Source organism: Stigmatopora argus, chromosome 23 (assembly GCF_051989625.1).
Source record: "Stigmatopora argus isolate UIUO_Sarg chromosome 23, RoL_Sarg_1.0, whole genome shotgun sequence".
Taxonomy (NCBI): domain Eukaryota; kingdom Metazoa; phylum Chordata; class Actinopteri; order Syngnathiformes; family Syngnathidae; genus Stigmatopora; species Stigmatopora argus.
In genome coordinates this window covers 6,353,844-6,375,131 of record NC_135409.1, presented here as the reverse complement: position 1 = coordinate 6,375,131, position 21,288 = coordinate 6,353,844, and the positions used below count along the sequence as shown (strand labels likewise).

The 21,288-nt window shown below is 41.3% G+C and overlaps 4 protein-coding genes across 4 annotated transcripts; all 4 read left to right on the top strand.

Moving 5' to 3' along the window:
• Positions 1 to 254: 254 nt before the first annotated feature.
• Positions 255 to 12,029, top strand: ano6 (anoctamin 6). Its single transcript, XM_077593506.1, has 20 exons — positions 255 to 548; positions 1,775 to 1,845; positions 2,434 to 2,562; positions 4,214 to 4,279; positions 4,353 to 4,643; positions 5,485 to 5,598; positions 5,668 to 5,783; positions 5,845 to 5,979; positions 7,234 to 7,339; positions 7,431 to 7,491; positions 7,591 to 7,736; positions 7,809 to 7,886; positions 7,962 to 8,190; positions 8,263 to 8,432; positions 8,511 to 8,608; positions 8,684 to 8,814; positions 9,630 to 9,835; positions 10,609 to 10,805; positions 10,881 to 10,986; positions 11,052 to 12,029. The coding sequence occupies exons 1-20, from the start codon at positions 458 to 460 to the stop codon at positions 11,268 to 11,270; spliced, it is 2,760 nt and encodes a 919-aa protein (XP_077449632.1). The 5' UTR covers positions 255 to 457; the 3' UTR covers positions 11,271 to 12,029.
• Positions 12,030 to 12,041: 12 nt separating this feature from the next.
• On the top strand, positions 12,042 to 15,363 carry pwp1 (PWP1 homolog, endonuclein). Its single transcript, XM_077593510.1, has 15 exons — positions 12,042 to 12,226; positions 12,390 to 12,448; positions 12,527 to 12,669; positions 12,797 to 12,882; positions 12,957 to 13,053; positions 13,295 to 13,405; positions 13,479 to 13,609; positions 13,678 to 13,748; positions 14,086 to 14,182; positions 14,255 to 14,316; positions 14,387 to 14,495; positions 14,571 to 14,661; positions 14,734 to 14,855; positions 14,934 to 15,039; positions 15,122 to 15,363. Exons 1-15 carry the CDS (start codon positions 12,161 to 12,163, stop codon positions 15,214 to 15,216), a joined length of 1,446 nt encoding a protein of 481 aa, XP_077449636.1. The 5' UTR covers positions 12,042 to 12,160; the 3' UTR covers positions 15,217 to 15,363.
• Positions 15,364 to 15,831: 468 nt separating this feature from the next.
• Positions 15,832 to 16,916, top strand: mrpl42 (mitochondrial ribosomal protein L42). Its single transcript, XM_077594242.1, has 5 exons — positions 15,832 to 15,977; positions 16,171 to 16,222; positions 16,314 to 16,398; positions 16,468 to 16,631; positions 16,709 to 16,916. The coding sequence occupies exons 1-5, from the start codon at positions 15,899 to 15,901 to the stop codon at positions 16,752 to 16,754; spliced, it is 426 nt and encodes a 141-aa protein (XP_077450368.1). The 5' UTR covers positions 15,832 to 15,898; the 3' UTR covers positions 16,755 to 16,916.
• A 279-nt stretch (positions 16,917 to 17,195) lies between these two features.
• On the top strand, positions 17,196 to 18,953 carry ube2nb (ubiquitin-conjugating enzyme E2Nb). The gene is made up of 4 exons (XM_077594241.1): positions 17,196 to 17,362; positions 18,005 to 18,251; positions 18,316 to 18,456; positions 18,532 to 18,953. The coding sequence occupies exons 1-4, from the start codon at positions 17,333 to 17,335 to the stop codon at positions 18,597 to 18,599; spliced, it is 486 nt and encodes a 161-aa protein (XP_077450367.1). The 5' UTR covers positions 17,196 to 17,332; the 3' UTR covers positions 18,600 to 18,953.
• The last annotated feature ends 2,335 nt before the right edge of the window (positions 18,954 to 21,288 follow it).

The window sequence follows — 21,288 nt, the reverse complement described above, 5'->3', positions numbered from 1 at the left end:
GGGGGGGGACTTTTGAGGTCATACAAAGTGTTGAAGTCAATGTACAAATGTGCAACTAATGTCACTGAATTGTTTTAGTTTCAAAACTCACTCATTCAAATTTAAAAATGGGATTTTATTGCATGTATACTTGACACAGTAAACGTTGACATTTATTTAACTGGCATTTTTCTAACTTGCTGTGACGTCACCCTAACATATCCGAATCTGGATTTCCGGTGAAAACCAAAACAAAAAAAAAATCCAACGTGGTACCGCCCACTTCTTCGACCCCACCCGTCTTGTACCGCTTGATTCTAAACTTTCCGTAAAGTGTTCCGATTGGCGAAATGAAGGCAAAAATGGATTTAAAACGGTGCGGTTAAACGGCTGTAATCGAGAATCCAACTCCCCGATGAAGAGGACGAGGAGGGTTGGCAGAAGCTAAAAAGTTTGGTGATCGATCACCGGGCGAAAAATGGAGAACGACATCCTGGAGATGGAGTCCTTCTCTGACGCCGAGGAACTGGAGGGAGATGCCCGCCTCGAAATGATGGCCGAAGACGTCGGTGAGACGATATTTTCAAACTCCGATTGTTTATTTTCTCCGATAAACCTAAAAAATGACGTCATTCCATTATCCATAAGTCGTTACAGATGTGCTCAACTTATCACACCCGTTTCTAGTGGCTTTGGCCAAGCAAACATCCATTTTAGAACCTCCAGTGGGGGGCGTGTCTCCATGCCTTCATTCCAAAAAAATGAAAATTTAAAAAAATAAATCAGCCATTTCGTTTAGTGTACTTCAGGAATGTTACGTGGGCGTTCTGACATTTCCTCAAATGTTGTTCTGCCTAGCAACCGCTCATTTGTTGATCGTAACAATCAAGTTCCACTCATTCCAAAGAGAAGACTGTCAGTGCCATTGACAGCTATACACGTCCAATGTGGCCATCCTCATCTATCAGAAAGACGATCTTTCGTGTGTTTGACACAAACAAGAAGGAAGTTATTGATCCCTTCCTCACAGCAATCTTTATTAGTGGGCTTAATGGATCATCCATTATTCACAGGGGCACTTTGGAAGCATTATTAAGGCTGAAAAGAGTGTCTAAACGAAAGGACACACCAAAAAGTGTGACCCTCCCTGCAGGAAGACAAGAGAGGAAGTCCTATTCAGAAAGGGGGGACGCCACCAAACAGGCATAACTGCATGTTGAAACGTGTTCCGTGACCCGTGCTCATGTAAATCACACTATGGCAATACCAGTGGCGGTCCGTGCATTTTCTCGTAGCACCTTCAACGAATCAATCCAACCCTCAAAAACTATTTTATGGCTATAAAACCTTGACTGACGGCCCGCCACTGGTTTATTCACACAATGGCAATACCCTCGGCCACAATCTTACATATTTACAAATATATGTTCATTAACATGAATTTAAATATGTTCATTAATGTGTGCCATCAAATTCAAGCAACAGGAAAAAAGTGAAATAAATGAAAATCCAGGTAGCAAAATGAATTTTTATTTTTGATGTATGCAAGACAAAATACTCCAATTTCTTACATGGTCTTGAACATGTTGTCAGGTTTGCATTCCTGTTTAATTGAATATTTAAACATAATGTAGGTTTTATTACAGCTTCTTGTGTGTGCCGTATTCAACATTATTTTCATCTTTTGTTACGAGCCAAAGAAAAGTGGGGCCGAAATTTGCCCATGCACCCTAGTGTGGACACCAGGGCTTTTTCTATCCCAACTTTTTTTTTAATCTTGATTTTCCTTCCACAGTTTACCCTGAGGAGTTTTTGCCAACATATCACAGTATTCCAGAAGGCTTGACCGTCATGAAAGTTCAACTGGTGAGTGTTGTGTGCACGAGTATACTTCATTACCCAGAAAGCCCTCTTTTTGCCCGCGCATGCACGTTGTGCGTTTCCTGGTCGAAACTCGTCTGAATAAATCGTTCAGTGCTCGTAGATATCTGTTATACACGAAATAGATGCGGCAAAAAAAGACAGTGCGCTACAATGATAAACAGCCTCTCATGTCATGGCCACCTGGCTTGGTCGCATCTCGAAATTTTTCTCGTATCTAGGGCGAATTATATGATCGAAATTTTCATCGTATCTCGAGCATGTTGTAGGTCGAGGTACCACTGTATTGTTTTTTTTGTTGAGGATTGTAATATTAAGGAACTTAAGGCTTTAGATTGAGGAAACATTTCACCCTGGTTCCATTTTGCATTTAGCATTGCGCAATCCAACTATATTGTTGAATGCAGCGTCACCACGTTTGTCCTTCCCACATCACCTGCATTTAAAACCCTGCACTCGCTCTCGGGACACCCGTCCGTCCTCTCCTTACCCAACATGTACCGCATCATGGAAGAAGCGGAATATGAGTTTGAAGGGGCCGACTTGCCTCACGAGCCACGCTTTCGCCCGCAGGCCGAGTTTAACGACAAGCCGGATTCGCTCTACTTCAACGACGGTGTGCGGCGCGTCGACTTCATCCTGGTTTACGAAGATGAGGACAAGAAGGACTTTGACAAGCGACACACATTTGCACGCAGAAAGGTAATTTATTGGTCTAACTTGTGGTCTGCTTTATCCAACTTATATATATATATATATATATATATATATATACTGTAGTCCACCTTTTTGTACTTGTCACTCTAATGTACAATAGGCTAAACGACTGAAGGCTAACAAATATTTGATATGTATATGTGTTTTATCACATAGCAACACTGGACTATTTGCACAGGGAGTTACATTAAACTCTTAAAAGGGTTGCTTCAGCCCAGGGATGGTTGTTGATATGGCAAATACAGGCAATTGCCAAGGGTGCAATCTATTTGAGGGCGCCCCATTTTTTTTTGTACAATTATTATACTAATGTCTCAACTATTATCCCTAATTTCCATATGCAGTTAGTGGCACTGCAACCATCTTGAATAGGGTAAGATTTTTTTTCTTACTGTAACACATTTTACATGGCGATTTAGTTGATGATTACGCAACAAATACATGTTTTAAGATCAATCCAATCGTCTAGAACACACATGTGTGACATCTGCTACTGTTAAGCACTAAATTTAGATTGTTTTATTGAATTCTCTATTTGTGGTTTTAGAGTTTGTACATTTTTTACATTGGTGTTTATGTAGTGACACATTTGTACTCTTCAAGTGGGTTAAAAGGAAGTTTTGTGCTAAAATGATATTATTATTGTTATTTTTATTATTGTTTTTGTTATCATTATTATTGTTGTTATTGTTGTTATTATCATTATCATCATTATCATCCTCATTATCATTATTATTATTATCATCGTTATTGTTGTTATTGTTATTATTATTAGTATTATTATCATTATTATTAGTAGTAGTAGTAACCCTTGTGAGGATACGACAGAAAATACTATCATTATCATCATCATCATTATTATCATCATCATTATCATCCTCATCATCATTATTATCATAATTATTATTATTATCGTTATTGTTGTTGTTGTTATTATTATTATGATTATTATTATCATTATTATTATTAGTAGTAGTAGTAGTAACCCTTGTGAGGATAAGACAGAAAATACCATCATTATCATCATCATTATTATTATTATTATCGTTATTGTTGTTATTGTTATTATTATTATTGTTATTGTTGTTATTCTTATTATTATAATTATTATTATCATTATTAGTAGTAGTAGTAACCCTTGTGAGGCTAAGACAGAAAATACTATCATCATCATTATCATCATCATTATTATTATTATTATCTTTATTGTTGTTATTGTTATTATTATTATCGGTATTGTTGTTATTATTTTGATCATTATTATCATTATTATTATTAGTAGTAGTAGTAACCCTTGTGAGGATAAGACCGCAAATACTATCATTATCATCATCATCATTATGATCATTATTATTATTATCGTTATTGTTATTATTATCGTTATTATTATTACTATTATTATTATTATTATTAGTAGTAGTAGTAGTAGTAGTAGTAGTAACCCTTGTGAGGATAAGACAGAAAATACTATCAGTAGGGTTGTCCCCCCAGGGCACAAAATTAGCAAGGACCCCCCGTGTACAGAATATGACGTGAGGAAAATCTCCTTGGGTTTGAATGAAGTTGATCCGATAAAGCTCATATCAAGTCATTAAATGTGAATAACGAGTAAGTGTCTTTGCTTTCTCATCGGCAGAGACGGCGAGAATACTTTGAAGCCAGCTTAATGAAAATGGGGATGGAGTTGGAGGCCACACCATCTGTAAGTGGCTTCTTTCCATTTTTCCATGGGAGAGAAAGCAAAAAAAAAAAAGCAAAATGGCTCTCCAACCCAGGTGGTGGACGAGAACTTGGCCTTCGTCAAAGTGCACATGCCCTGGGACACGCTGTGCACGTACGCCGAGGTGCTGCACGTCCAGCTGCCCATCCAACCCAACGACCTGTCGTCACAGCGCTCGCCGTGGTGGCACTGGCTCTCCTTTGTCACCAAGCCCTTCTACCCCAGCGAGAGCCTCATCACCAAGGAGGCCGAGTTCTTCACCGCGCCCTTCGAGAAAGACCGTCTGGACTACTTCTACGTCAAGGACAAGGAGACTTTTTTCAACTCCTCCATGCGGAGCAGGATGGTGAGTCAGTCAGCCAAGTTTAAGTTTAAGTCAAGTTTGCGAAATCGCAAAGGGGGCAACGTAAAATCCTTTCAGAGATGATCAGAATCAAGTCAAAAGAAAAAAAAAATGACCAATGGAAGTGACTAAATGAAGGCCCCAAGCAACAAAATAATCCAAAAGTATAAATCAATTCCCAAATATATGTCTTGTTACATTTACATGACAGAAAAGGTTCGACCGTTTTTTTGTTTCAAAAATACTGTCTGGGTTTGAACCCTCAGCTCATGAAGAAGGAATCTTTAAGTCAAGGGTGTCAGAATCGGGTTGGTTCGCGGGCCACTTTAACGTCAACTTGATATAATTTTAGATATAATGTTTAGATTTTTTTTTTAATAAATGGATTAAAAGAACTGGATTAAAATCCCTGAATATTCAGTTTTTTATAGATCTAAAACAATGGTTCTTTTAGCTTTTTTATATATTTTTATATATTACCAAGTGATTTTTGAACTAAAAACACAGAAAAAATGGCTTAAAAAAATTACAATTACTGATTTAAAAGGGGGAAAATCAAGAAATTGAATAAACATCTATACTCTTCATTTTAATTTGATCCTAAAACTGAAAGTCAGCACTCATGATTTACTTTCCCGGGCCACACAAAATGATGCGGCGGGCCAGATTTGGCCCCTGGGCCGCCACTTTGACACATGTGCAGTTTAAGTGATTAGCGCCATGTAGTATTAGATTCGAGAAGGCTGAACTTAAGCTTCTTCTCCAGCCCATTTTCCTCAATCAAAACTGGGCAGTTTGGGTTTTACGTAGAGCCTCACAAGATTCCAATGGGTCCATCTTTCAGGCTTATTACATCTTAAGTCGGGCCCCCTACGAGACCCGAGGCAGGGTGAAGAAGTTCGGCATCCGAAAACTGTTGGACAGCGGCGTTTACAAGGCCGCCTACCCCCTCCACGATGTAAGTGTCGACCGTCAGGCGGCAACGAGGACATCCTTTGGACGTTCATCCTCTTTTATGTTCATCTAGTGCAGGTTCAACGTGAAGTCCAAAGAAGAAGGTTGTCCCAACGAGAGGTACCTCCTCTACAAAGAATGGGCCCACCCCAAAAGCTTCTACAAGATGCAGCCGCTAAACCTCATAAGGTGAAACCGTTTGTGGTGATGGGGAAAACACGTCAATAAATATATGTTTTTTTTCCGACAGGAAGTACTATGGCGAGAAAATTGGTATTTACTTTGCCTGGTTGGGTTTCTATACCATCATGCTGGCTATAGCTGCTGTGGTGGGTCTTGGTTGTTTCATATACGGATACAAAACTCAAGAGACCAGCACTTGGAGGTACTCATTTTAATACGTATATGGTCTTAATTAGAGATTGCCGATATTAGGAAATTTGACGTTATATCGCTATTGGGATTTTTTTGAAAAATCTGACCGGCCGATATCAAGAAATGAATTCAAACATTCATCAGGCTCATCAGTATAAAAATTGAATTTGGTGTTCAGAGTCTTTTTTCAGATTTGAGTCTTGAAAAATAAGGATTCGTTTTATAATCAGGATCGTCTTATATTCGGGTCAATGCGGTAAATACCGTATTTTCACGACTGTACGGCACATCATATTTTTAGCCGCAGTGTCAGTAAGGAGTGCTATTTCTGTATTTAACACACACAAAGGACGCACCGTTTTTAAAGACGCAGCCAGGCATGGCAAAACATATATCCCAGCAGTCACTGCACAGTACTTTTTCTACGGTAAAAATAGTAGAGTCGGGGGCTGCTTACCGTAGTTGTGAGAGCTGTAGAGGATGGTGTACCCGATCAACTGATTAATTTGATTTTATTGTGATAACAATTTTAGTATTGGTCCATATATAAAGCGCACTGGATTATAAGGCGCCCTGTCTATTTTGGAGAAAATTTAAGACTTTTAAGTGCGCCTTATAGTCGTGAAAATACGGTACTCATTTTTTACACTCTCACAAAAATTGAATATCGGCTCCAAGTATGGGTCGTGTGCGGTCGATTGGTCGCAGGTCTTTTGGTCGCCGTGTTTTGGTCGCCGGTCTTTTGGTCGCCTGGACCGCGACAACGGGCGACCAAAAGACCGACGACCAAAAGACCGGCGACAAAACAAGGTAAACAACACGGTCTACGCATCAATAAAAGCCAACAATGGCCCTGAGCAGTTTCACTGAGCGGATGGGTGAGTGTATAAGAGTTTGTATGTACATGCGTTGTCCCTTTAAAAAGCTACGTCAGTCAGGGTCTTAACAAGTTCTCCAACAAAAAAACAATAAAAGTCCGGGAAATTTGGAGCTTTTCTTTAGCCTAATAATTACTAGGGCATTAAGTATGACTAAATAGTCATTCGCAGTTTGTATTTAGGGAATTTGCGCAACGATTTCAATGGTAATTATCACTTACCTTCTGGGGGACCAAAAGACCGGCGACCAATCGACCGTGTACCAGTATCGGTTAGCGGATAATCGGTATCGGTCCTAAAAAAAAAAAACATATCGGTCCATCTCTAGTTTGAATGACCTTTATAAGTGTTAGCGAAGCGCCATTGACCATCTCGTGTGTTTATAGCAAAGAAGTGTGCGATCCTGAGATCGGAGGCAAAATAATCATGTGCCCCCAGTGCGACCAGGAATGCAAATACTGGCGGTTAAACAGCACCTGTGAAGCTTCAAAGGTACCGTTACTATTCCAAATTAAGCAAATACTAGCAAACGACTCTGGAGGGAAAAGTCCTGAGATCAAACTTACCGTTTTCTGTTTTGTAGAAACTCTGCATATTTGACAATTTTGGCACCCTGGTGTTTGCGGTTTTCATGTCCATTTGGGGTAAATCACACTGCCTTGTTATTATTATTTTTTTCTCCAAACATTATTCGGACCTGCCTCTAATCAGTAGATGGCTTTGTCTTCATTTCCTCGCTGCAGTGACGCTGTTCCTGGAATTTTGGAAGCGTTACCAGGCTGAGCTGGAATACCAGTGGGACACTGTGGAGTTCTTGGAGCAGGAGGAGCCGCCTAGACCAGAATATGAGGCCAAGTGCATATATGAGAGGAAAAATCCAATCACAGGGGTGAGTTAGATCTTCGCTTTTGCTCACCTGGGTCAAAGTTACAGTCATTTTTTTTTGTCATCCTGTGTTTAGGTGAAGGAAAAAGTGCCATACACAGCCTGCGGACGATGCGTTCGGGTGTCAATAGGGATGGGGACCGTTTTATTCTGGGTATAAGAAGTCTTCTTCAAGATCAAATCAAGAGGGATCCATCCCGTTGACGTTTTTTGCCGATTGCCTTTTCAGATCTTACTGATCTTGGCGTCCATCGTGGCCATCACCGTTTACCGCCTGGCCGCTTTTTTCGCCTTCTCGGCCAGGCTGCGAGCGCAAGACCTGAAGGAGCTGGAGCCACTCAAGGAGTACGTGACGCCTCAGATGGCCACGTCGGTCACGGCCTCCATCATCAGCTTCGTGGTCATTATGATTCTCAACATGCTGTACGAGCGGGTCGCCATCTGGATCACCAACTTTGGCGAGTGGCGTCGGTGAGATCGGAAGAATTTTTGGCTTCTTGTCTTGAACAATTTGTCTATCGCCCCAACAGAACTGCCCAGGACCAAAACGGACTATGAGAACAGCCTGACGCTCAAGATGTTCCTCTTCCAGTTTGTCAACTATTACTCTTCTTGTTTCTACATCGCCTTCGCCAAGGGGAAAGCCGTCGGCTATCCCGGGCGACCGGTCTACCTGCTGGGAAAATATCGCAACGAAGAGGTCAAATTTATCTGCACATTGATGGGTATTCACCCTGAACCTGTTTAGCTTTATGTGTTGTTGTTTTTTTTAAATCAGTGTGATCCAGGTGGTTGTTTGTTTGAACTGACTACTCAGCTGTCCATCATCATGGGTGGTAAAGCCATCTGGAACAACATCCAAGAGGTCTTATTACCGTAAGAAGCCAGAAAAAATGACAGCAAAATAGACAAACATTCAATGGTGGCTCAATTGAACTTTGCATCTCGCAGATGGGTGAAAAACTTGATCTTTCGCTACTGCAAACGTTCATCGTCACAGAAGGTGATCCCTCGCTGGGAGCAGGACTACCAGCTCCAACCCATGTCCAAACTGGGACTCTTCTATGAATACCTGGAAATGGGTAAGAATTGCATTTCAGTTTGATTTATTTAATAACGGACAGGACATATTAATGAACATATACAGTGGTACCTCCACCTACGATCAGCTCTGCCTACGACATGCTCGAGGTACAATGAAAATTTCGATTGAATAATTTGCCCTAGATATGATCAAAATTTCGAGATGCGACCAAGCCAGGTGGCCATGACATGAGAGGCTGTTTATCATTGTAGCGCACTGTCTTTTTTTGCCGCATCTCTTTCGTGTATAACAGATATCTATGAGCACTGAACGATTTATTCAGATGAGTTTCGACCAGGAAACGCACAACGCGCATGCGCGGGCAAAAAGAGGGCTTTCTGGGTAATGAAGTATACTCGTGCACACAACACCGATAGGCAATGGCACCCTTTCTCAGAATAAAACTTCATTACCCACAATTAATACGTGGGTAGGCTGTTATTCCTTCCTTAGCCTGTTAGCTCCCGCGATCGCTCATTCAAGACTACTTCTCGTTGGCAAGTGGTCGCGCATTATCCTATTGTGAGGACATTTGTGTGCATCATTTTGGGAATATTTTGAAGGGAATACAACAGCAAACAGCCCATCGGTAGCGAACGTGAGGGTGGAGGCGTGGCAAAAACAACATTAAAAAAATAAAACAAAATTAGAATTCAGTTTGGTGTAAAGTTACATTAAACGCATGTTTGAGTGTGTCTGAATATATTAATCCAAGTTCATTTAAATTTGTTTGTTCGTTTACGAGTGCCGTGGCCCTTGTTGATGTGTTGGAAACCATTTGCTAACCCTTCCTGTATTTTTCCACTTGCATAGTCATCCAGTTTGGTTTCGTCACCCTCTTTGTGGCGTCCTTCCCCTTGGCTCCCGTCCTGGCGCTGGTAAACAACCTGTTTGAAATCCGCGTGGACGCCTGGAAAATCACCACGCAGTTCCGCCGCATCGTTCCGGAGAAGGCCCAGGACATCGGCGCCTGGCAGCCCATCCTTCAAGGCGTGGCCATCTTGGCCGTCGCCACCAATGTGAGCTCCCGTCCGACCTGTCCGCCGCCTTAAATTGTACGCGTGACCGGACGATTCGCCGAGAGACGCTCACGCAGAACAGTACGTGACAGAAGAAATTGAGAAAATAAAGTAGTAGTAACAGTAAGTATACTACTGTAATGAAATTGTAAATCCAGAAATCCTACTCCAGAACATTTACACCAGCATAGAAAACGTTGAGATTAATCTTTGAATTAAGGTTCTCAGCAAATCATTTTGGATCTATATTTCCTAAAATAATGGGGAATTATTTAAAATTAAACTAGAAGTAAAAGTGTGTTCCATGGCATTTCCAGGTATTGTTCTCCAAGCCCTCTATTCTGTCCAAGGCACTTAGAATTTCACATAAGTCTTCTACTGTTATTTTTTCTGTGTCAGATATCAATCCCCAGCTTTGATAAATTACATTGCGTGTCCAAATGGCTACTACTTTAAACGCAAGGATAAAATAAAAAATATAAAAAATTGGCAGCACATTGTAGTACGTACTTGTATTTAGAAATATGTCTAGCGGGGGGCAGTACATGCCCTTGTTATTCCTAAACGAATGTTATCTGTAACGGGCCGTATATGGCCCGCGGGCCGAGGTTGAAAAACATGTACACACACGATCCGGGGGCGGGGCGAGCGCGCGAATCCCGTTTCGGCGAAATGTCCGTTCGGCGAACTGTCCGTCGGCCAAACGTCTTTCGGCGAATCGTCCGAGTACCATTGTACATGGCCAAACGGGGAGTCTTGGGTTCTGAGTCCAGGCTATGATCATCGCCTTCACCTCCGACATGATCCCACGCTTGGTCTACTACTGGTCGTTCTCCGTGTACCCGTACGGAGAACATGGCTCCCAAACCATGCAGGGCTACATCGAAAGCTCCCTGTCCACCTTCAACATTCGAGATTTCTCCAACTTCAGCAGGCCGCTCAGCACGCCGTACAATATTACCACTTGCAGGTATAAAGCACAAACAATAGGTATAAAGACTTTTTTGCTCACTTCACCACGGTTAACAACCCCTTTTTTTTCCAGGTATCGAGATTTCCGCTACCCTCCCGGGCACCCAAAGGAGTATGAGCACAACATCTACCACTGGCACGTTATCGCTGCCAAAATGGCGTTTATAATCGTTGTAGAGGTAAGAGCACAAACAGTAGGTTTTCGAGAGCCACTTTCCTTTTAATCCCGGATGTCTTTTGACAGCACATCGTTTACCTGACCAAGTTCATCCTGTCCTACGTCATCCCCGACGTGCCGTACGCCGTCAAAGAACAAATCAAGCGGGAGAAGTACCTGACCCAGGTGATCTTGCACGAGACCAACCTCAAACTCGTCACCAAGCGACTCAAGCCGGTCCGCGACGGCACGCAAAATAACTCGGAGGGCGAGACGGCAAAAGAGGAACTTGATCTGGATTTTTGAAAGTAGGAGTTGGGGGATTTTGAACGGGAACAAAACTGACAAAGCGAGTTGGACAATTGAAACGCTGCTCATGCGCTGGAATACAGAGAATACAATGTTAAGTTACGATTGGTGTTACAGACGGCTCGTGTGATGAGATGTACCGTTCTTTATTGAGAAAAAATTCACGTTTATTGAAAGCCATAGAGAATAGTACTCGTTATTTTTGCTTTACAGGCACACGCCAATGATCTCACAATATATATACATACAGAAAAAATCCGTGAGAAGAGGTTTAGCATCAAAATAGTAACCTGTGTTAAATCAATCGCACATTTGAACGTTTACGGGGAAAAAGTATATATATATCAAAGTGTTTCCTTGAAAATGTTGAAACCTCCATTTATGTGATGCACTTTTTTTACGGACAGGGCTCCGATTTTGTGAACGCTGCACTGCAAAAAAACAATTAACTGCATGTTTTAAAAGATTTATCCTGTATTGTTGCTGCCATGCTTTATTATGGTACTATAGCCACTATCGACAGTCTCTTGCTTTTGTTTATGCAGATCTGTCTTTTATACAGAGTTATTAAATTGTTTTTATGAAGAAAATTGTGTTTTATGTCATTTTGTCTTGTAGATGGATATTAATTCCTGTTGTGCTATTTGTTATTTTCAATGATTTACCTAATTATGTTATTTATGTGTTAGGACACACAAATAATCCTGACTATGTACTGTCCCTTTATTCAAAATAAATAAAGACGCACGGGCTTGCCGTGCGTCTGACGTCATCAATATGCGCAAAATCCACGTGGTTTCCTGGCCCTTCCGAGTGTATTTTGGTTGGCCACTAAACTAGACACAGTAGTTAATCCATACTCTTACAAAAGTTTTTTTTCATCCAAGATGAGTTCTCAGATTACTTGTGTCGGCTGGGTGAAGCGGGGGGCTGCCAAAGAATTGCCGGACAAAGTAAGTGATGAAGTAGATTAGAACGATGAGCTAGCTCCCGTTAGCCTATCGGGTGCTAATGTGTCAACAAGATAATATGACAACCATTCCGGCTGTGTGAAAAACACATGACGTACGATCTTATCTGCCAGTGATTATGTTTATTAATTTAACTTTTTCGTAGGTTGAGTTGAGCCAGGAGGAACTGGAACGCATCATCAGTGAGGCAAGGGAAGAGCTGGGGTGCGTCTTTGTTATTGTTGTTACGACATTCAAATTTGGATTATATTTCTGAAATGGATCTATTTTTTTTCCATCAAGGGGACGAGAAGCTGAAGAAGAGGAAGATGAAGACGGCGGAATTGTAGCTGACGATGATGGCGAGGATGTTGCTAAAGTGGAAAATGATGACGTTGATGATCTTGCAGAATATGGCCTGGATAAATATGATCAAGAAGATATAGGCAAGCACGTTTGTGTTTTCTATTGCCCCTGCTAAAGTCAGAGTTGATGGGGATAGAATACCCAAATTTTCACAAACACGCTAATATGTTCCCTGTTTTAATCTCATTTTATTTGCCTTCACTGTAGCAACATCCAACCTTGGGGACAGTCTGGCTGGTCTTACAGTCTTCTGTTCAAATGAAGAGGACCCTTACATTACACTTAAAGACACTGTGAGTTAAACACTCCATCAAGATGGTCGCATGGCGTTTTTTTCTGAACATGCCATCTTTTGCGACACGTTCAGGATCAATACGAGCGAGACGACTTCCAAATCAAGCCCACTGACAACCTCATCTTGTGCGGGAAGACTGAAAGGGATTGCTGTAATCTGGAGGTGTATGGTAATTGAAATCAAGACACCAATGAGAATAATGTAATTAAAAAAACAAAACATGTACAGTGGTACCTCGACATACGATCGTAATCCGTTCCGAGACTGAGATCGTATGACGAGCTTTTCGCATCTCGAAATTTTAATTGTATCGCGAGCGAATTGTTCGATCGAAATTTTCGTCGTGCCACAAGCATGTCGTATCACGAGGTACGACTGTATCATAGGCATATGATGTGTTTTCTCTCCAGTGTACAACAGTGAGGAAGACTCTCTCTACGTGCACCACGACATTCTGCTGCCGGCGTATCCACTCAGCATCGAGTGGCTCAACTTTGATCCCAATCCCGAGGAGACGCGATGTAAAGATACTATAAACCTGCAGCGTTATAGTTGATTTGTAAAGGGAAATCTACATTTGCGCTATTCGTTCAGCAAATTATGCCGCCGTGGGGAACATGACGCCGCAGATCGACGTGTGGGACTTGGACGTTGTGGACTGCCTCGAACCCGCCTTCTCGCTGGGCAGCAAAAAGGAAGCCAAAAAGAAGAAAAAGAGCAAAAAGGTAGTTTTTTCCAGCTGATATCAGCAATTTCAATATGATCCGAGCTGCTTTCTTTGTTGGGTTTATAGGGTGCGTCTGCAGATCCCATAGAGGGACACACCGATGCAGTGTTGGATTTAGCCTGGAACAAGCTCGTCAGGTCAGTAAATACCATATTTTAAGGACTATAAATTGCACTATTTTTTTCATAATTTGACTGGGCCTAAGTGCAACTTATGTTTTTTGGCAGCCTGACATTTTAAGGCTACAGTTATCTTTAGTCTGTTGCTGTCCATTTTACTATTGTTACTTTAACGCATGTTTTTTTCTTGGTTTCTGATCAAATAAAAAAACAGCCCTCTTAAAAGTGCGACTTATACTCCAGTGTCACTTGTATGTATTTTTTTTAATCTTCGTGGTGCATTGTTTCGCTGGTGTGACTTATAGTCTGAAAAAATGGTATTTTTTTCTCAAAGTTTTGAATATTTTGATTTCAGGAATGTTTTAGCTAGCGGATCAGCAGATGACACGGTTATCCTCTGGGATCTGTCTCAAGGCAAACCTGCCACCACCCTGCACAGACACACTGACAAAGTACGACACCGATTCACGTGTTTATTATGAAATCGCCAATGGCTCACTCTAGTTCTTTTCTTCATACTCAAGGTTCAGACGCTGGCGTTTCACCCGTTTGAGGCACAGACGCTCCTGTCGGGGTCATACGACAAGTACGTGAATGCGTCAAATTTGTCAGCAAGCACGTTTTTTTTTTTTAACCGGACCGAATCGTATTTGCAGGACAGCCCTTCTGTATGACTGCCGAAGCCCAGACGGCTTCCGCACTTGGCGATTCAGCGGTCAAGTCGAACGTCTGACGTGGAACCACTTTTCACCGTGTAACTTCCTGGTAGGGGAGGAGTTTTTTTTTCTTTCCTAGTCCAAATATTAAGAGAATCTCTGGTGAATGTGGGATGTGTTTCAGGCCAGCACGGAAGATGGCTTTGTGTACTGTCTGGATGCTCGTGCAGATAAGCCCGTTTTCACGTTGAAGGCACACGACGAAGAGGTTTCGGGTATGCGTGAGAAATCTTCTGAAATAGTCAGGATTTTTTGGGGAATGTAACTTTTTGCCACTGCATCTTTAGGCTTGAATCTCAGCAGCCAAGTTAAAGGCTGCTTGGTCACGTCGTCAGCAGACAAGCATGTCAAGATCTGGGACATTTTGGGCGACAAACCCAATTTGGTGCATTCACGGGACATGAAAATGGTAGGATTTTTGGGGAATGATTGAAATGATACATATCAGAGGTGTGAGACTTATGGGTTTTTTTGTATGTGCACGCAGGGCGTTGTATTCTGCGCGAGTTGTTGCCCCGATCAGCCTTTCACTTTTGCATTTGGGGGACAAAAAGATGGTTTGCGGGTTTGGGATATAAGCGATGTCGCAGCAGGTATGACCAAATATAGATGTCCAAAATATTCTCCTGCAACTTTACCATCACTATTCTGAATGGTTGTGATATTTACCTGCAGTGGCTACGGTGTTCGGCAGTCGGGAGCGCTTGGAAGTGAACGCGGGACCTCAGACGTCCAGCCCTGCAGCCACAAGTGGAATGGATACCTCATAGTGAAACAACCTGAAGACATCTTTATACTTTTTCACCAACAGTCCACATTATCCCCACATCATGTCATACATATTTACTTTACTCTATAAATAACCATTATCTTGTATATCCAGTGCATAAATACAGGTTTTAAATGAACAAACTTCAGATTTTGTTATGTTTTCTTATGTGGTGTCACATAATTTGTAGAAGCGTTTAAGCCAAGGAGGTAAAAAAATGTATCGATATTAATTGAAGTCTCATTGAAATAAAATGCTCTTATTTTATATTTTAAGACAGTCAATTACAATGTATCCATTTTTTTGTTTAGTGTATGAAGGGTAGTAGTGAATTGATCAAGCAAACGTCATCCAAGATTAAATGACATGGGAACTAATGTGGGTCATTTTTACCCATGTTGTGCATTTATGTTAGGCTCAAGGGGTTACGAGCATAAATTCATTAAAAAATATATATGTAAGGTTTTTGGGGGGTTGTAAGGGGAATCATAATCATTTATAAGGGCAGTTATCGGCAGAGGTTGACAGGTATGATAGTATTCATCCATTCGAATTCAAATGATCAAGTGATGACAACCATTTAAAAAGAAAAACCCTCTCACGGAACAAATGTCATGCGGAACCTTTCGAAGGGGACGCGAGTCAACCCGGAAGCACAGTAACGTACCCCGAAAAATGTTAGCATGGCGTCGGGTCACTTGAGCAAAATAAACAGTCTAATAGTAAGCTTTTACAAATGTAGTAGATTACGGATGCAGCAAGGTATTTACTATTTTTAATTTACATCAGATAAATTACATGCTGTTTAACTAAAAAAAATGATAAAGCTAACTAGCTAACCTTGACATTAGCGTAAACAGACACGATCGACCGGCTGGCAATACAATACATAAGTTTAGATTTTGATCGTAAATATTAATTAAAAAACCGCCTAACACAACAATCTATTTTACAGCTTGCTTGGTTCAACTTCGATTCACGTCCAATCGATCGATTGATGACTGCAGGTTTGTTGATTATTCTTTGATTTATTTATTTTTGTTCTATTTTTTTTTACTGCAGTCTAGTGCAATTGATTGTTAATATTGTGCTCACTAGTGACGTGGAGATCGGTTTGACTTCAGATGGGAAGACCGTTGTCTGTTTCCATCCTCCCATGGACATTCCATATGAGCTCACCCAGGTAGGAATGAGTGAAGTATATATCTCAGATTGCACTCATTGCATTATTATCTTATTTGCACTGTCACAGCCCATCGAGAGGCCCGATCCGCTTTGCAACCCCAACGAGACTCATGAGCAAGTCCTAAAGGCGCACCTCAGTAAGGAGTCGTTAAGGGACAAAAAGGGTCCCAGCATAGAGGCGCTGAGCAAGATGTTCTTCACAACCAAACACCGCTGGTATCCATTTGGACAGTAAGTCGCAGGCCATTGTATAGAAAATGAACTCATTTTAAAAGAACGCAATCTTATTTTTTCCTTGTGATCTTCAGGTACCACATGAGACGCATTAAGAAGAACCCTCCAAAGGACAGATAGTTGTGCTGATGTAAATTTGCATCAATGTGTCTTTCTATATAATAGAAATATTTGGATTTTACTTTTGTTTCATTTGTTTTTTGTTTATCTCTTGAAAATATATGATAGCATTATTGTGGGTACTTCATGTAAAAGTCAAGTATTAAAGTTCAGAAAAATCAAGCTCCAGCACCCTCGCGACCCTTTGTGAGGAAATACAAATGTATGTTAAACATATTAGTATTCATCACCACATCTCCTACAAAACCGTTGTTTCTATTAGAAACAATATATCTGGCAACATTTAAACCTGGTATTAATTGGTTTTGTTGTTTTTGAGTAAAAAGAGGAAAATACAAAAAATTACACAGGATAAATTATTGGGCAATATTTAGGAGCATGTTTCGTTTTTTTTTCATAATAATAATTAAAAAAAAGTTAAAGCGGACAATCCCGACGGACCGCATTTTTCATGTGACGTACTGCGAAACCGGAAGCGGGCGTGGTGAACCCCGCCCCTTTGGTTCGGTCCAACCAGCCTGAAGAGAAGGCGACAGTACGGCTAAAAATATTAAAAGAGAAAAAAAGCGCTAACAAACATGGCTGGTTTGCCTCGCAGGATTGTCAAGGTACATTACAGCGATATATTATTTAACGTGCATAATAAACGGAATTGCGTGCGAGTGCTGGGGTGTTATTTGAAGCAGAATGGGATTTTTTCTAGTGCCTTCCGGACGGCGGAGGCTGGCGATAGCATGGTTAGCTTCGCGGCCAACTTAGCTCGCCTAAGTATTTTGTTTGCCACTTCCGTTTGAATCATCCAGTCACGCTTCCCAACTGCGATTCTTCTATTTTATGTATATGTATATATATAAATGGTTTTATTTTGTGCACTTGCAGAGTTTCCCCACGAATGAAATGACATGTTGCTAGTGGAGACCCGAAAGGGATTCGTCGGGGTCGTCACTCTGGATGGTGTCTTAACATTAACTGCGCCAAATCGCACATTTAGCCGCAATATTTGCATTCAAGTGAAATTATTACGATCGATTTTCTCTCTTCCAGCCTCCTTGGCTACGGGGTTTAATCAAGTTCTGCAGGATTTAGAAGCTACCTGATAAACACCACACAATCACCACTTCCTTATTATTGAGGGAATGCGCCCTTATTAGGCACTACTATTACAATTAAAAGTTCAATCCTTTGATTGGCTTTGCTGAAAGAAACAACATGAATGAGAGATAATCAAAGATTTTGTGTGATCCCTAAAGGAGACGCAACGGTTGATGCAAGAACCCGTACCGGGCATCACGGCCACGCCAGATGAAGCCAACGCACGCTATTTCCACGTTATCATCGGAGGACCCAAAGACTCTCCGTTTGAAGGAGGCACGTTTAAACTGGAACTATTTCTCCCGGAAGAGTACCCCATGGCAGCCCCCAAAGTGCGATTCATGACCAAAATCTACCACCCCAACGTTGACCGACTGGGAAGAATATGTTTAGACATTTTGAAAGGTAAGGTTAACGCCTTTCCCTCCTGTTGTGTGATAAAGTTTTTCACCATTGTGGCCCTTTCCAGAAAAGTGGTCTCCAGCCCTGCAGATCCGCACAGTGTTGCTATCCATCCAGGCATTATTAAGCGCCCCCAATCCCGACGACCCCCTGGCAAACGACGTCGCCGAGCAGTGGAAAAAGTGCGAAAGCACAGCCATCGAGACAGGTCGGGATTAGCCCTCCGTAGAACTGAAACCAATCGTGGTTAAGTTAATTCTCTCCAACCATCTTTTTCCCGCAGCCCGAGAATGGACCAGGATTTATGCAAAGGCCGACAACGATTATCACAATCCCTGCCCCGGTGTGTGATATGGGCTCCACCACACGCCCTCCTCTGTCGTCAACGTTTCATTTTGACGGACAATATATGATTATAAGTCCACATCTCTTTGAAAGAAATCTACTTTGGGGTGACTTGTATTTTTTTTTTTCCTTTTTATGATGCGTTCAATGTGTGTTAGCATTTTTTTTCCTTCCCTCTCCCTCCTATTTCGGCCCCTTTCTTTCCCTTGTGTTGGTATTTAAATGCATGGACAGAGAATGACACCCTCCTCACGACAGTCTTAAAAAAATATTTGTTCATATACGGTATCATGGAAGAGTCAAGTGCGCACTGGTACGACGTCATCATGTATTAAAGCGGTCTTACTTTTACTACATGCATCATTTGTCAAATCATGTCTTTTTATGTTGCGTCTACACCGTGAAGACTTGCTGAAAAAGTAAGGGTTCTTCAAAAGTATGGTATTTATTTTTGATGCGTTTTGCAAGCTAAAGCACGTTTTCTAATTGCTTATTGCCCATTAGGCTTTGTAGTACCTAACTTTTCCTGCTAGGTAGAGCTACAGCATTATAACAACATGGCGAGTGTGTACGAGGAAAGTCAGGTAATAAACATTTAGCGTGGAATTATTTTTCTGTTCAGTTATTTGATGACTGCAATATGTATCTATATATAGATTTTTTTTTATTGCAGGAGTTTAATGACACGACATGGGGAAGCCAATGAAAATTTCCCTCTGGTAATGTTATCATATTTTTTTTTTAAAATGTTGCCTTCATTTTTAAAAAAAAATCTTGCTCTAATCACTAAATATTATTTTTAAGTTTAATGCAAGTAGCTGGCGAATGTTAAACAGAAATGTGCAAATTCAACTCCAACTTTAGTATACGTATCCATCCACACAAAATCAAGTACGTAGTACGTAGTAAATTTTCCGGTTATGACGATGTCCCTAATTATTTTTTCTGCTATCCCACAGATGCCCACAAGGTAGCTCCAAAAGCAAGGATCATTGAATACAGGACTGTAAATTGAAGGTACAGTTTGGCATTGATGTTAAATGTTATGGCTGTGTAATCCTTTTGTAATCTACCACATATTTTCCTTCTATTTGGACCTCTATCGTTGTCAATGGCAGGCAGTGAGTTCATTTTGTGATATTTCTTTGTCATTTTAGGGTACTTACAGATCATTTTGGATCATTTCCTATTGATTTCTGGGATGCTCCCTGTCACTGTCTGTTGATTTTTGACCCAATACAAATGCATCTTAAGACGTAAATGTTGACATGTCAAGAACACACAAAATGTCAGCGTAAATAACGACCGGCGCAAAAGTGTCGTCACTCTGCGGCAGAGCGCCACAATAACAAAAATGGAATCCCTTTGAACGCCTCGTCACTGGAATTCCAGGCACATTTTTGAGCCCCCCTCCTCACTTCCATCCATGCATTGCCTGCACTCAGAGCCTTTTTTTCCTGCCATTTTTGCCCATTACATAAGAGCTCATTCATAAATCAGCACCACACCTCAGGGAAGGATGAGGCAGAGACAAAATAGCTTCACGGGGAGCTTTTTTGCTGCAGCGTGCGAATACTGATGAGAGGTCAAGTCATGTCACGGGGAAAGTCGCTGAAAATAGTGCAAACGCCGTACTTCTGGCCGACCGCTACATTCCGCGTCTTGATGCGGCATTCACGGCGACTGAAACACTTCCTGTGATATATCCAGTGGTGGGCCGTCAGGGCCTTCAAGGCCTTCTCTGCTGGCCTAAGAAATATCTGAATCATATATTATATTTTGTCCATCAATACTTATTATTCCAAATGGTCTGTTAGCTTCCTTTCATTGCTTTTCCCCCTGGTTGCACTGTTTCCAGATGTGTGTTTTCATATTGAAGCATTTAACCAATCACATTTCAGCCATTATTTGTTGCCAGGGTCAGAAATCTGCCTCAAGGCCTTCACAATCAGTTCTGCAGCCTCTGCTGCATTAAACAAGCCATTGACGTTCATCGCTGTCTTTTCCCGGGAAAATCACCCCCCAGCCCGGTTGTAATGTCTGAAAATCTCCAGTATTTGTATTTAATCATTAAATGCTGCTAGGAAGTGGATTTTACCCGTTGAAGGCGCTATGAGAAAATGCACGGACCGTCACTGGATATATCCAATCGATATATACTAGCTGTGCTTTAACCTCCTAAGACCCTGAACTCTTGCAAGATGTAGTTTTTGAGAAAAATGATGTTTGTGCTCTTTTCAAAGTAACTTTGGTCTTTTCTACGGATTCATAACTTCCATTCTCTGTAACTTTGACAGGATTATCATCATCATCAACACTCACACTGTGACCCACTTGTGTCTCCGACTGTTATCTCAACTTTTACGATGTGGATCCTCCTCGGCCAATAGGCAAAAGGTTAGGTTTGGGGTTATCACGCCACATGACACATTTCGACGATCCACTCACAAGAAGGGATTGTCAAAATGTTCATTATCAGGCGAGGTGCAAGTGTACAGTAGTTAATGAGTGCAGCGTTTGCATTGTCCAATCAAGCACTATCACATGCCTTTTGTCTGACAGATTTATCTTTAACGCTTGAGTCGTGATCTCGTCGACGTTCTTTGAATGCGGAACAAATAGCTTTAAAGCAACTGTCATCTTTTGTATGTGTTAGATGACTAATGAACTGTACTTATTTTATGAGTCAAGAGGA

Excerpts from the sequence above, each read along its gene's own strand:
- ano6 (XM_077593506.1), top strand. The coding sequence starts at position 458 with ATGGAGAACGACATCCTGGAGATGGAGTCCTTCTCTGACGCCGAGGAA. Across the intron at positions 7,340-7,430 it reads GCACCTGTGAAGCTTCAAAG|AAACTCTGCATATTTGACAA; the intron begins GTACCGTTACTA and ends TCTGTTTTGTAG. Across the intron at positions 9,836-10,608 it reads TCTTGGCCGTCGCCACCAAT|GCTATGATCATCGCCTTCAC; the intron begins GTGAGCTCCCGT and ends TTCTGAGTCCAG.
- pwp1 (XM_077593510.1), top strand. The coding sequence starts at position 12,161 with ATGAGTTCTCAGATTACTTGTGTCGGCTGGGTGAAGCGGGGGGCTGCC. Across the intron at positions 14,317-14,386 it reads CTGTCGGGGTCATACGACAA|GACAGCCCTTCTGTATGACT; the intron begins GTACGTGAATGC and ends TCGTATTTGCAG. Across the intron at positions 14,496-14,570 it reads TTTCACCGTGTAACTTCCTG|GCCAGCACGGAAGATGGCTT; the intron begins GTAGGGGAGGAG and ends GATGTGTTTCAG.
- mrpl42 (XM_077594242.1), top strand. The coding sequence starts at position 15,899 with ATGGCGTCGGGTCACTTGAGCAAAATAAACAGTCTAATAGTAAGCTTT. Across the intron at positions 16,399-16,467 it reads TTCCATATGAGCTCACCCAG|CCCATCGAGAGGCCCGATCC; the intron begins GTAGGAATGAGT and ends GCACTGTCACAG. Across the intron at positions 16,632-16,708 it reads CGCTGGTATCCATTTGGACA|GTACCACATGAGACGCATTA; the intron begins GTAAGTCGCAGG and ends TGTGATCTTCAG.
- ube2nb (XM_077594241.1), top strand. The coding sequence starts at position 17,333 with ATGGCTGGTTTGCCTCGCAGGATTGTCAAG. Across the intron at positions 17,363-18,004 it reads TGCCTCGCAGGATTGTCAAG|GAGACGCAACGGTTGATGCA; the intron begins GTACATTACAGC and ends TGATCCCTAAAG. Across the intron at positions 18,252-18,315 it reads ATGTTTAGACATTTTGAAAG|AAAAGTGGTCTCCAGCCCTG; the intron begins GTAAGGTTAACG and ends GGCCCTTTCCAG.